Source organism: Bufo bufo, chromosome 10, assembly GCF_905171765.1.
Source record: "Bufo bufo chromosome 10, aBufBuf1.1, whole genome shotgun sequence".
Classification (NCBI taxonomy): domain Eukaryota; kingdom Metazoa; phylum Chordata; class Amphibia; order Anura; family Bufonidae; genus Bufo; species Bufo bufo.
The window spans coordinates 577,126-592,014 of record NC_053398.1 but is presented as its reverse complement, the minus strand read 5'-3'; the positions used below and the strand labels follow the sequence as shown (position 1 = coordinate 592,014).

At 52.6% G+C, this 14,889-nt stretch overlaps 1 protein-coding gene across 1 annotated transcript in view; it reads left to right on the top strand.

Annotated features, from left to right (window-relative positions):
* DENND5A (DENN domain containing 5A) overlaps positions 1–13,540 on the top strand; it is a gene marked incomplete at its 5' end in the record, with an annotated part of 57,286 nt that extends 43,746 nt beyond the window's left edge. Inside the window, 13 exon segments of the mRNA XM_040409406.1 lie at positions 771–902; positions 1,033–1,185; positions 1,264–1,345; positions 3,614–3,698; positions 3,803–3,931; positions 4,076–4,197; positions 7,237–7,382; positions 7,532–7,650; positions 8,001–8,182; positions 8,251–8,333; positions 12,089–12,212; positions 12,325–12,493; positions 12,590–13,540. Of these exon segments, the coding sequence (XP_040265340.1) occupies positions 771–902; positions 1,033–1,185; positions 1,264–1,345; positions 3,614–3,698; positions 3,803–3,931; positions 4,076–4,197; positions 7,237–7,382; positions 7,532–7,650; positions 8,001–8,182; positions 8,251–8,333; positions 12,089–12,212; positions 12,325–12,493; positions 12,590–12,773 (1,710 nt within the window).
* Positions 13,541–14,889: the final 1,349 nt, after the last annotated feature.

Below are 14,889 nucleotides of genomic sequence, written 5' to 3'. Positions count from 1 at the left end.
CACGCACACAGTCGGGCACACACACAGTCAGACACACACACGCACACAGTCGGGCACACACACAGTCGGACACACACACGCACACAGTCGGGCACACACACAGTCGGACACACACACGCACACAGTCGGGCACACACACAGTCAGACACACACACGCACACAGTCGGGCACACACACGCACACAGTCGGGCACACACACAGTCAGACACACACACGCACACAGTCGGGCACACACACAGTCAGACACACACACACGCACACAGTCGGGCACACACACAGTCAGACACACACACGCACACAGTCGGGCACACACACAGTCAGACACACACACGCACACAGTCGGGCACACACACAGTCAGACACACACACGCACACAGTCGGGCACACACACAGTCAGACACACACACGCACACAGTCGGGCACACACACAGTCAGACACACACACGCACACAGTCGGGCACACACACAGTCAGACACACACACGCACACAGTCGGGCACACACACAGTCAGACACACACACGCACACAGTCGGGCACACACACAGTCAGACACGCACACAGTCGGGCACACACACAGTCAGACACACACACGCACACAGTCGGGCACACACACAGTCAGACACACACACGCACACAGTCGGGCACACACACAGTCAGACACACACACGCACACAGTCGGGCACACACACAGTCTCCCTCACAATCCCACATGCCGCTCTTTTCAAGCACTATGTATTTCAGTGCAAATATTTTTTCTTAATTTTTTGCAGAAATACATCCAGGAGGCGAGGAGTATGGGCAGCAGCATCCGGCAGCCCAAGCTGTCGAACCTCTCTCCCTCTGTCATTGCTCAGACTAACTGGAAGTTTGTAGAAGGTTTGCTGAAGGAGTGCCGTAACAAGGTGCGCCCCCCTTCCCCAGTCCTGGGACTGAACTTGTGCTATTTTTCTGGATTGCTGGAATTCATGCACCACAAGGCCCAGACTATTGAATCTTCAGCAGACATTGACCTTTTGTCTCATTTTCTTACAGACTAAGAGGATGCTGGTGGAGAAGATGGGTCGGGAGGCGGTGGAACTGGGCCACGGCGAGGTCAGTATAACGGGCGTGGAGGAGAACACGTTGATCGCCAGCCTCTGTGATCTTCTGGAACGCATCTGGAGCCACGGCCTTCTTGTGAAGCAGGTAGCGTCCCACCTGTGGTAGGTCATGTGACCCCCGTCTGCCGCAGGCTTCACCTCATGTCCTGTGTTTGTGCCGCAGGGGAAGTCGGCCTTGTGGTCCCATCTGTTACATTACCAGGACAACAGGAGGAGGATGGTGGCCGGGAGCCTCGGACACACAGGTTATTACTCGCCTCATGAGTCGCCCTCCGTCCCCTGTACGCATCCTAATCTATGACATGTACTAATATATGGGGGGGACATCTATGACATGTACTAATATATGGGGGGGGGGCATCTATGACATGTACTAATATATGGGGGGGGACATCTATGACATGTACTAATATATGGGGGGGGACATCTATGACATGTACTAATATATGAGGGGGGACATCTATGACATGTACTAATATATGGGGGGGGACATCTATGACATGTACTAATATATGGGGGGGGACATCTATGACATGTACTAATATATGGGGGGGGACATCTATGACATGTACTAATATATGAGGGGGACATCTATGACATGTACTAATATATGGGGGGGGACATCTATGACATGTACTAATATATGGGGGGGGGCATCTATGACATGTACTAATATATGGGGGGGGACATCTATGACATGTACTAATATATGGGGGGGGGACATCTATGACATGTACTAATATATGGGGGGGGACATCTATGACATGTACTAATATATGAGGGGGACATCTATGACATGTACTAATATATGGGGGGGGACATCTATGACATGTACTAATATATGGGGGGGGACATCTATGACATGTACTAATATATGGGGGGGGACATCTATGACATGTACTAATATATGGGGGGGGGGACATCTATGACATGTACTAATATATGGGGGGGACATCTATGACATGTACTAATATATGGGGGGGGACATCTATGACATGTACTAATATATGGGGGGGGACATCTATGACATGTACTAATATATGGGGGGGGACATCTATGACATGTACTAATATATGGGGGGGGGACATCTATGACATGTACTAATATATGGGGGGGGACATCTATGACATGTACTAATATATGAGGGGGACATCTATGACATGTACTAATATATGGGGGGGGGACATCTATGACATGTACTAATATATGGGGGGGGGCATCTATGACATGTACTAATATATGGGGGGGGGCATCTATGACATGTACTAATATATGGGGGGGGACATCTATGACATGTACTAATATATGGGGGGGGACATCTATGACATGTACTAATATATGAGGGGGACATCTATGACATGTACTAATATATGGGGGGGGACATCTATGACATGTACTAATATATGGGGGGGGACATCTATGACATGTACTAATATATGGGGGGGACATCTATGACATGTACTAATATATGAGGGGGGACATCTATGACATGTACTAATATATGGGGGGGGGTACATCTATGACATGTACTAATATATGAGGGGGGACATCTATGACATGTACTAATATATGGGGGGGGGGACATCTATGACATGTACTAATATATGAGGGGGGACATCTATGACATGTACTAATATATGGGGGGGGGGACATCTATGACATGTACTAATATATGGGGGGGACATCTATGACATGTACTAATATATGAGGGGGGGCATCTATGACATGTACTAATATATGGGGGGGGGGCATCTATGACATGTACTAATATATGGGGGGGGGGCATCTATGACATGTACTAATATATGGGGGGGACATCTATGACATGTACTAATATATGGGGGGGGACATCTATGACATGTACTAATATATGGGGGGGGGACATCTATGACATGTACTAATATATGAGGGGGGACATCTATGACATGTACTAATATATGGGGGGGGGGCATCTATGACATGTACTAATATATGGGGGGGGCATCTATGACATGTACTAATATATGAGGGGGGACATCTATGACATGTACTAATATATGGGGGAGACATCTATGACATGTACTAATATATGAGGGGGGACATCTATGACATGTACTAATATATGGGGGGGGGACATCTATGACATGTACTAATATATGAGGGGGGACATCTATGACATGTACTAATATATGAGGGGGGACATCTATGACATGTACTAATATATGGGGGAGACATCTATGACATGTACTAATATATGGGGGGGACATCTATGACATGTACTAATATATGAGGGGGGACATCTATGACATGTACTAATATATGAGGGGGGGCATCTATGACATGTACTAATATATGAGGGGGGGCATCTATGACATGTACTAATATATGGGGGGGGGGCATCTATGACATGTACTAATATATGAGGGGGGGCATCTATGACATGTACTAATATATGGGGGGGGGACATCTATGACATGTACTAATATATGGGGGGGGGACATCTATGACATGTACTAATATATGATGTCTTCTAGTTTTGTTTTTAGATATAGAAAGACGGAAATCCGATCCCAACCCAGTGATGGCTCCGATGAAGATCTCTCTTGTCCAGGACATGTTGTGAGTATTCCAGGGTTGGAATGTCCTGGGGAGACCATATCTGGGGGGCAGCGGGGCGCCCCTGGGGTATACCACTGCTGCATCCCTGTGATTTCTGCTGCCAGGCACATTCAGAACATTGGGGAGATAAAGACTGATGTGGGGAAGGCTCGAGCCTGGGTCAGATTGTCCATGGAGAAGAAACTTCTGTCCAGACACTTGAAGCAGCTTCTGTTGGATCATGAATTAACCAAGTATGTCCCCAGCGTCCTCCATCATACCGTATCGTCTCATGCCTCATAAACCCCCTGCGTCCAGGGTATCAGGGAATAAAGCCCCCATCTTCTGTCTGTCCCATCACTGTAAGGATGTTCTTAAAACTTTATTTTTTGCTCTAGAAAATTATACAAGCGCTACGCCTTCCTGCGATGTGATGATGAGAAGGAGCAGTTCCTTTACCATCTTCTCTCCTTCAATGCCGTTGATTATTTTTGTTTCACCAATGTCTTCACAACAATAAGTGAGTACAAGACTGATTCCTGATAGTATAATATGTATTGTAATTCGTATTATACTTCAGAGCTGCACTCACTATTCTGCTGGTGCAGTCACTGTGTACATACATTACTTATCCTGTACTGATCCTGAGTTACATCCTGTATTATACTTCAGAGCTGCACTCACTATTCTGCTGGTGCAGTCACTGTGTACATACATTACTCATCCTGTGCTGATCCTGAGTTACATCCTGTATTATACTCCAGAGCTGCACTCACTTTTCTGCTGGTGCAGTCACTGTGTGCATACATTACTTATCCTGTACTGATCCTGAGTTACATCCTGTATTATACTGCAGAGCTGCACTCACTATTCTGCTGGTGCAGTCACTGTGTACATACATTACTTATCCTGTACTGATCCTGAGTTACATCCTGTATTATACTCCAGAGCTGCACTCACTGTTCTGCTGGTGCAGTCACTGTGTACATACATTACTTATCCTGTACTGATCCTGAGTTACATCCTGTATTATACTCCAGAGCTGCACTCACTATTCTGCTGGTGCAGTCACTGTGTACATACATTACTTATCCTGTACTGATCCTGAGTTACATCCTGTATTATACTCCAGAGCTGCACTCACTATTCTGCTGGTGCAGTCACTGTGTACATACATTACTTATCCTGTACTGATCCTGAGTTACATCCTGTATTATACTCCAGAGCTGCACTCACTATTCTGCTGGTGCAGTCACTGTGTACATACATTACTTATCCTGTACTGATCCTGAGTTACATCCTGTATTATACTCCAGAGCTGCACTCACTATTCTGCTGGTGCAGTCACTGTGTACATACATTACTTATCCTGTACTGATCCTGAGTTACATCCTGTATTATACTCCAGAGCTGCACTCACTATTCTGCTGGTGCAGTCACTGTGTGCATACATTACTTATCCTGTACTGATCCTGAGTTACATCCTGTATTATACTCCAGAGCTGCACTCACTATTCTATAGTGCAGTCACTGTGTACATACATTACTTATCCTGTACTGATCCTGAGTTACATCCTGTATTATACTCCAGAGCTGCACTCACTATTCTGCTGGTGGAGTCACTGTGTACATACATTACTTATCCTGTACTGATCCTGAGTTACATCCTGTAATATACTCCAGAGCTGCACTCACTATTCTATAGTGCAGTCACTGTGTACATACATTACTTATCCTGTACTGATCCTGAGTTACCTCCTGTATTATACTCCAGAGCTGCACTCACTATTCTGCTTGTGCAGTCACTGTGTACATACATTACTTATCCTGTACTGATCCTGAGTTACATCCTGTATTATCCTCCAGAGCTGCACTCACTATTCTGCTGGTGCAGTCACTGTGTACATACATTACTTATCCTGTACTGATCCTGAGTTACATCCTGTATTATACTCCAGAGCTGCACTCACTATTCTGCTGGTGCAGTCACTGTGTACATACATTACTTATCCTGTACTGATCCTGAGTTACATCCTGTATTATACTCCAGAGCTGCACTCACTATTCTGCTGGTGCAGTCACTGTGTACATACATTACTTATCCTGTACTGATCCTGAGTTACATCCTGTATTATACTCCAGAGCTGCACTCACTATTCTGCTGGTGCAGTCACTGTGTACATACATTACTTATCCTGTACTGATCCTGAGTTACATCCTGTATTATACTCCAGAGCTGCACTCACTATTTTATAGTGCAGTCACTGTGTGCATACATTACTTATCCTGTACTGATCCTGAGTTACATCCTGTATTATACTCCAGAGCTGCACTCACTATTCTATAGTGCAGTCACTGTGTACATACATTACTTATCCTGTACTGATCCTGAGTTACATCCTGTATTATACTTCAGAGCTGCACTCACTATTCTGCTGGTGCAGTCACTGTGTACATACATTACTTATCCTGTACTGATCCTGAGTTACATCCTGTATTATATTCCAGAGCTGCACTCACTATTCTGCTGGTGCAGTCACTGTGTACATACATTACTTATCCTGTACTGATCCTGAGTTACATCCTGTATTATACTCCAGAGCTGCACTCCCTATTCTGCTGGTGCAGTCACTGTGTACATACATTACTTATCCTGTACTGATCCTGAGTTACATCCTGTATTATACTCCAGAGCTGCACTCACTATTCTGCTGGTGCAGTCACTGTGTACATACATTACTTATCCTGTACTGATCCTGAGTTACATCCTGTATTATACTCCAGAGCTGCACTCACTATTTTATAGTGCAGTCACTGTGTGCATACATTACTTATCCTGTACTGATCCTGAGTTACATCCTGTATTATACTCCAGAGCTGCACTCACTATTCTATAGTGCAGTCACTGTGTACATACATTACTTATCCTGTACTGATCCTGAGTTACATCCTGTATTATACTCCAGAGCTGCACTCACTATTCTGCTGGTGCAGTCACTGTGTACATACATTACTTATCCTGTACTGATCCTGAGTTACATCCTGTATTATACTCCAGAGCTGCACTCACTATTCTGCTGGTGCAGTCACTGTGTACATGCATTACTTATCCTGTACTGATCCTGAGTTACATCCTGTATTATACTCCAGAGCTGCACTCACTATTCTGCTGGTATTATACTCCAGAGGTCTCCGATTGAGAGACTGGCCAAGACCTCTTTCCTGAGGTTGCTGCATTCAGATAGACTGGATATTTTAGGCGCCCCTGTCTGGTAATTGAAGATCACAGACGAGGGGGCACACATCGGTGCACGTCCCTCTCCAGGCATAGCTGCTCTGCTGGAAACAGTCAGCAAGCTCGGCTGGGCTCAGTGATGCAGTTAGTGTTTCCTGATGTAAAGCTGACACTTACCATAATGATAATATCCCAAGTGACCCGGGCAGGCCGTGAGTGAGCAGGGAATGCTGGGAGATTCCAGCTCTGCAGGCTATGTAATGTGATGTGATGTGACTGGTTATTTAGATGATATTTATGGGCCCCGTTCTTGCGCCTCCCCAGTGATCCCCTACCACATCCTCATCGTTCCCAGCAAGAAGCTTGGGGGCTCCATGTTCACTGCCAACCCCTGGATCTGTATCTCGGGAGAGATGGGCGAGACGGGCGTGCTGCAGGTTCCCAGGAGTATCTTGGAGATGACTTACGAGGTGGGTTGTGACCCCTGACCCTGCTCTGTGCACACGTGTGAGTGGTCAGGGAAGTCACACACGTGCCCTGATACGTGTGCACAGTGGGCCCCGCTCAGATATGGCGGATCTGCACCGTGTAAACTGCGTCTATGTCTCTCCCCACACAGTGCCAGAACCTCGGCAAGCTGACAACCGTGCAGATCGGGCACGACAACTCTGGGCTGTATGCCAAGTGGCTGGTGGAGTATGTTATGGTCCGGAACGAGATTACAGGCCACACGTACAAGTGAGAACCTGGCAGCTTCTGCTCCACAGCGGTGGGTCCAGCCCAGTGTATCGGGCCAGCGTGGAGGGTGGTGGATGAAGTGTAATGATGTAGTCTCCCCAATGCCGCTGTAATTCTTGTACTCCAGTCACATCCAAAGCTGCTTGCACTACTCTGTTGGTTATTGCAGCACTGACTGTGAAGATTAATTTAACTGCAGCTCTAGATGTGACTGGAGTGTAATTCTGGATCTCCATGATACGTAGGAATTGTGAGGTGTAAAGCAGATGGCAGCGCAGGACCTCCGCCTATTCAGGTTATGGTTTCCCCGCCCCCCACTGGTTTACCAGCTAATGTTTTATCACTCCCAGGTTCCCTTGCGGCCGATGGTTGGGGAAGGGGATGGATGATGGGAGTTTGGAGAGGGTTTTAGTTGGAGATCTTCTCACATCCACGCCAGACACTGAAGAAAGACCCTGCCGGACGCCTCCTCTGCAGCACTCCCCGGGCATGATCCGGAGACTCGTGGCCATATCCCCCAGCAGCAGACCCAGTAAGTACCCAGTGGCCCCCCCCCCCCGTTTCTCGTCCGTCCTCCTTGTGACATTGTCCTCCCCACAGAATTAAATACGGGGCAGATTCAGGAGGCCATAGGAGAAGCTGTGAACGGCATCGTCAAGCATTTCCACAAGCCGGAGAAGGAGGTAGCGTGGAAACTGGACAGCGGCCGCCCTCCTCTCCTCTTCCATCCCTTCTGCCCATTTCTCCTCCCTCTGTCATCTCTTCCCTCCCTCTCTATCCTTTCCTATCCCACCTCCACTCCCCTCCTCCCTCCACTCCTCCCTCCCTCCACTCCTCCCTCCCTCCACTCCTCCCTCCCTCCACTCCTCCCTCCACTCCCCTCCACTCCTCCCTCCCTCCACTCCTCCCTCCTCCTCCCTCCACTCCCCTCCACTCCTCCCTCCCTCCACTCCCCTCCACTCCCCTCCACTCCTCCCTCCCTCCACTCCCCTCCACTCCTCCCTCCCTCCACTCCCCTCCACTCCTCCCTCCCTCCACTCCCCTCCACTCCTCCCTCCCTCCACTCCCCTCCACTCCTCCCTCCCTCCACTCCCCTCCACTCCTCCCTCCACTCCCCTCCACTCCTCCCTCCCTCCACTCCTCCCTCCACTCCACTCCTCCCTCCCTCCACTCCCCTCCACTCCTCCCTCCCCTCCACTCCTCCCTCCCCTCCACTCCTCCCTCCCCTCCACTCCTCCCTCCCTCCACTCCTCCCTCCCTCCACTCCCCTCCACTCCCCTCCACTCCTCCCTCCACTCCTCTCCACTCCTCCCCTCCCACCTCTCTCCACCCCCCTCCCACCTCTCTCCACCCCCCTCCTCCCCTCCCACCTCTCTCCACCCCCCTCCTCTCCTCCCTCTCTCCACCCCCCCTCCACTCCTCCCTCCCTCTCTCCATCCCCACCTCTCTCCACCCCCCTCCTCTCCTCCCTCTCTCCACCCCCCCTCCTCCCCTCCCACCTCTCTCCACCCCCCTCCTCTCCTCCCTCTCTCCACCCCCCCTCCACTCCTCCCTCCCTCTCTCCATCCCCACCTCTCTCCACCCCCCTCCTCTCTCCACCCCTCCCTCCCACCTCCTCCCCTCCCACCTCTCTCCATCCCTCCCTTTCTCCACTCCCACCTCTCTCCATCCCCCTCCTCTCTCCCTCCCTCTCTCCATCCCCCTCCCACCTCTCTCCATCCTCCTCCTCCTCCCTACCTCTCTCCACCCCCTCATCTCCTCCCTCCCTCTCTCCATCCCCCATCTCTCCACCCCCTCCTCTCCTCCCTCTCTCTCCTCCCTCCCTCCCTCCCCCCCTCTCTCCACCCCCTCCTCTCCTCCCTCCCTCCCTCCCACCTCTCTCCACTCCCACCTCTCTCCATCCCCCTCCTCTCCTCTCTCCACCCCCCTCCATTCCTCCCTCCCACTTCTCTCCACCCCCTCCTCTCCTCTCTCCATCCCCCTCCTCTCTCCATCCCCCTCCTCTCTCCATCCCCCTCCTCTCTCCATCCCCCTCCACTCCTCCCTCCCACTTCTCTCCACCCCCTCCTCTCCTCCCTCCCTCCCACCTCTCTCCATCCCCCTCCTCTCCTCTCTCCATCCCCCTCCATTCCTCCCTCCCACTTCTCTCCACCCCCTCCACTCCTCCCTCCCACTTCTCTCCACCCCCTCCTCTCCTCCCTCCCTCCCACCTCTCTCCATCCCCCTCCTCTCTCCATCCCCCTCCATTCCTCCCTCCCACTTCTCTCCACCCCCTCCTCCCTCCCACCTCTCTCCATCCCCACCTTTCTCCACTCCCACCTCTCTCCATCCCCCTCCTCTCCTATCTCCATCCCCCCTCCATTCCTCCCTCCCACTTCTCTCCACCCCCTCTTCTCCTCTCTCCATCCCCCTCCACTCCTCCCTCCCACTTCTCTCCACCCCCTCCTCTCCTCCCTCCCTCCCACCTCTCTCCATCCCCCTCCTCTCTCCATCCCCCTCCATTCCTCCCCCTCCATTCCTCCCTCCCACTTCTCTCCACCCCCTCCTCTCCTCCCTCCCTCCCACCTCTCTCCCCCCCCCCTCCCCCCCCCCTCCTCCCCCCCCCCCTCCCCCCCCCTCCCCCCCCCCCCCCCCCCCTCCCCCCCCCCCCCCTCCCCCTCCCCCCCCCCCTCCCTCCCCCCCCCCTCCCCCCTCCCCCCTCCCCCCCCCCCCCCCCCTCCCCCCCCCCCTCCCCCCCCCCCCCCCCCCCTCCTCCTCCCCCCCCCCCCCCCCTCTCGCCCCCCCCCCCCCCCTCCCCCCCCTCCCCCCCCCCCCCCCCTCCCCCCCCCCTCCCCCCCCCCCCCCCCTCCCCCCTCCCCCCCCCCCCCTCCCTCCCCTCCCCCCCCCCCCCCCCCCCCCTCCCTCCCCCCCCCCCTCCCCCCCCTCCCCCCCCCCTCCCCCCCGCCTCCCCCCCCCCCCCCCCCTCCCCCCCTCCCCCCCCTCTCCCCCCCTCCCTCCCGCCCCCACCCCTCCCCCCCCTCCCCCCCTCCCACTTCTCTCCACCCCCTCCTCTCCTCTCTCCATCCCCCTCCTCTCTCCATCCCCCTCCATTCCTCCCTCCCACTTCTCTCCACCCCCTCCTCTCCTCCCTCCCTCCCACCTCTCTCCATCCCCCTCCATTCCTCCCTCCCACTTCTCTCCACCCCCTCCTCTCCTCCCTCCCTCCCACCTCTCTCCATCCCCCTCCATTCCTCCCTCCCACTTCTCTCCACCCCCTCCTCTCCTCCCTCCCTCCCACTTCTCTCCACCCCCTCCATTCCTCCCTCCCACTTCTCTCCACCCCCTCCTCTCCTCCCTCCCACCTCTCTCCATCCCCCTCCATTCCTCCCTCCCACCTCTCTCCATCCCCCTCCATTCCTCCCTCCCACTTCTCTCCACCCCCTCCTCTCCTCTCTCCATCCCCCTCCTCTCTCCATCCCCCTCCACTCCTCCCTCCCACTTCTCTCCACCCCCTCCTCTCCTCCCTCCCTCCCACCTCTCTCCATCCCCCTCCTCTCCTCTCTCCATCCCTCCTCCATTCCACTCATCTCCTCCACTTCTCTCCACCCATCCTCTCCTCCCTCCCTCCTCCCACTCTCTCCTCCCCCTCCTCTCCTCTCTCCATCTCCCCCTCCATTCCTCCCACCCATTCTCTCCACCACTCCTCTCCTCCCTCCTCCCACCTCTTCCATCCCCTCCATTCCTCCCTCCACTTCTCTGCCACCCCTCCTCTCTCCCTCCTCCCACTTTCTCCACCCCTCCATTCCTCCCTCCCACTTTCTCTCCACCCCCTCCTCTCCTCCCTCCCCACTCCTCTCCATCCCCCTCCATTCCTCCCCTCCCACCTCTCTCCATCCCCCCTCCATTCCTCCCTCCCACTTCTCTCCACCCCCTCCTCTCTCCTAACCATCCCCCTCCTCTCTCCATCCCCCTCCATTCCTCCCCCTCCATTCCTCCCTCCCACTTCTCTCCACCCCCCTCCTCTCCTCCCTCCCTCCCACCTCTCTCCATCCCACCTCTCTCCATCCCCCTCCATTCCTCCCTCCCACTTCTCTCCACCCCCTCCTCTCCTCCCTCCCTCCCTCCCACCTCTCTCCATCCCCCTCCTCTCCTCTCTCCATCCCCCTCCATTCCTCCCTCCCACTTCTCTCCACCCTCTCCTCCCTCCCTCCCACCTCTCTCCATCCCCCTCCATTCCTCCCTCCCACTTCTCTCCACCCCCTCCTCTCCTCCCACCTCTCTCCACCCCCTCATCTCCTCTCTCCATCCCCCCCCTCTCCTCCCTCCCTCCCACCTCTCCTCCCTCCCTCCCACCTCTCCTCCCTCCCTCCCACCTCTCTCCATCCCCCACCCCTACTTGGCATGGACACTGTGGATCATAGGATGGGGGCGCAGGTATTTACTCATTTTTCTGTTGCAGAGGGGCAGCCTGACGTTGCTGCTGTGTGGAGAGTGTGGACTGGTTGCTGCATTGGAGCAAGTTTTCCAGCACGGATTCAAATCCCCCAGACTTTTTAAAAGTATCTTCATATGGGACTTTTTAGGTAATGCCCTTCCCCCATGATGTGTCTCGGCCCATATGTCAGGCTGTAGGTAACGCATTCTGGAGCTTTTCTCCCATTATCAGTGAATGGTTCTGTGTGTTCTCATTTGTAGAAAAAGCACAAGCCCACTATGATGCCCTGGACCCGAGTGACGCAGCGCTGGGCGAGGACTGGCAGAAACGAGTCCGCACCTTCAGCCGCTTCATCACCGCCATAAACAGCACTCCCAGAAACATCGGCAAAGATGGAAAGTTCCAGATGTTTGTGTGTCTAGGAGCGCGGTGAGTGTGCGCTGATGACTTTTGGTGAAATGCCAGAAATTTGCGCCATTGCCTTCAGTTTAGTACGTAACGACCTCTCTTCTGCCATTTTTGCAGGGATCACCATTTGCACCACTGGATTGCCCTCCTGGCCGATTGCCCCATCATAGCACAGATGTACGAGGACACGGCGTTAATAAAGGACCACACCCTCGTCAACTCATTAATCCGCGTCCTGCAGACGCTGCAGGAGTTTAACATAACCCTGGAGAGCTCCCTTATCAAAGGGATCAACATCTGACCCTCACCCCACAGCGTAGCCAAGCCTGTCAGTGCACGGAGCGGTGCCGCCATCTCGCCGTGCAATATATTAGAGTATCTCTATGTATGTAAATGCTATATGACTGGTTCCATCCTTTCGTATGTGAGAGGTGACCGTGAATATCGCACAGCTTATTGTCAAGCTGTTCTATTTAATCGCCATGGAGGCCACGTGGAGAGTCGCCGCTTCCCCGTCTGTTACATTTTCGGATATTTGCTTCATCGGCGTCTCATCCTTTGTTTGCTATTACAGGAATGAAAACAGATTCTATATTTTTAACTCCTCTCGTGCTGGACCACTGTGTTCCGGAGTTATGTGGGGTTTTCCTCGTCAGTATTAACTTGTGATTAGCTGGACGTGGAGAGAGTGTTTCTAGATTGCGCCATAAATGCACAAAGCGTGTTTTTTTATTCTTATGCATCATTTTATTTATTTAACTCTTCATGTTCTCCTAACGGCTTACAGGCCTCTCCCCGGCACAGAGGGCACATGATGAAGGAGGGCATTCTCTTTTGGATTGCCCCCTTGCCGGCCATTCGCTCCTTGTCTGCCCAGAACGCGGCTGAGGTTTACTTTATTATGTGTTTTGTCTGGGATGAGTTCATTAGGCTGCTCCATGCAATAAACAGGCGGCAGTCCGGCCACTCATCGTCTCCTCGCCACCGTCGGCTGTCTGGTTCTGGCGCAGGAGGCATTTTGCACAGGTCAGGTTAGAAAACAGAAAAAAATAAATACATTTACACAATTGTCGTCTTCTGTATTGTTTTGTCGTTCTTGAGCGATCTGAATAAAGTTGTTGCTATGTATAGGGGGGTATATGAAGGTTTCTGGATTTTGTGGTGCACACAGGGACACAATAATAATAATAAATTGTATTTCTATAGCGCCACCATATTCCGCAGCGCTTTACCATTTCATAGGGTTCATGTACAAAACAAAACTAACTGGCTAATATGCAACTATAGCAGAAGGAGTCAGGGCCCTGCTCGCAAGAGCTTACAATCTATCAGGAATTGAGGGTGACACATCAGGTGGTTGATTGTGATAAGTGGGATTCGAGCCATTATTTAACTGACAGACAACTGGGTGGTGCCGGCCGGTCTGCTTCGGGTTTGGGACTACTAGAGGATCGAGTTCTGGTGGGGGAGGGGTTTAGTCTGGGAAAAGTCATTTTAGGGTAGCTTGATAAGCCTGCCTGAAAAGATGTGTTTTTAAGGTGGAGAAGTTTTTAAGGTTTACGTTTGAAGGTGGAGAAGTTGTCAATTGACCTAATATTCCGGGGCAGAGTATTCCAGAGAGTAGGTGCTGCTCGAAAAACGTCTTGAAGACGGGAGTGAGAGGAACGAATTATGGAGGTTATTAATCTTAGGTCGCTAACAAAACGGAGAGCAGGAGTAGGGTGGTAGATGGAGATGTATGGAGGAGCAGCACTGTGGAGAGCAGGAGTAGGGTGGTAGATGGAGATGAGGGAGGAGATGTATGGAGGTGCAGCGCTGTGGAGAGCAGGAGTAAGGGTGGTAGATGGAGATGTATGGAGGTGCAGCACTGTGGAGAGCAGGAGTAGGGTGGTAGATAGAGATGAGGGAGGAGATGTATGGAGGTGCAGCACTGTGGTGAGCAGGAGTAGGGTGGTAGATGGAGATGAGGGAGGAGATGTATGGAGGTGCAGCACTGTGGTGAGCAGGAGTAGGGTGGTAGATGGAGATGAGGGAGAAGATGTACGGAGGTGCAGCACTGTGGTGAGCAGGAGTAGGGTGGTAGATAGAGATGAGGGAGGAGATGTATGGAGGTGCAGCACTGTGGTGAGCAGGAGTAGGGTGGTAGATGGAGATGAGGGAGGAGATGTATGGAGGTGCAGCACTGTGGTGAGCAGGAGTAGGGTGGTAGATGGAGATGAGGGAGAAGATGTACGGAGGTGCAGCACTGTGGTGAGCAGGAGTAGGGTGGTAGATAGAGATGAGGGAGGAGATGTATGGAGGTGCAGCACTGTGGTGAGCAGGAGTAGGGTGGTAGATGGAGATGAGGGAGGAGATGTATGGAGGTGCAGCACTGTGGAGAGCAGGAGTAGGGTGGTAGATGGAGATGAGGGAGGAGA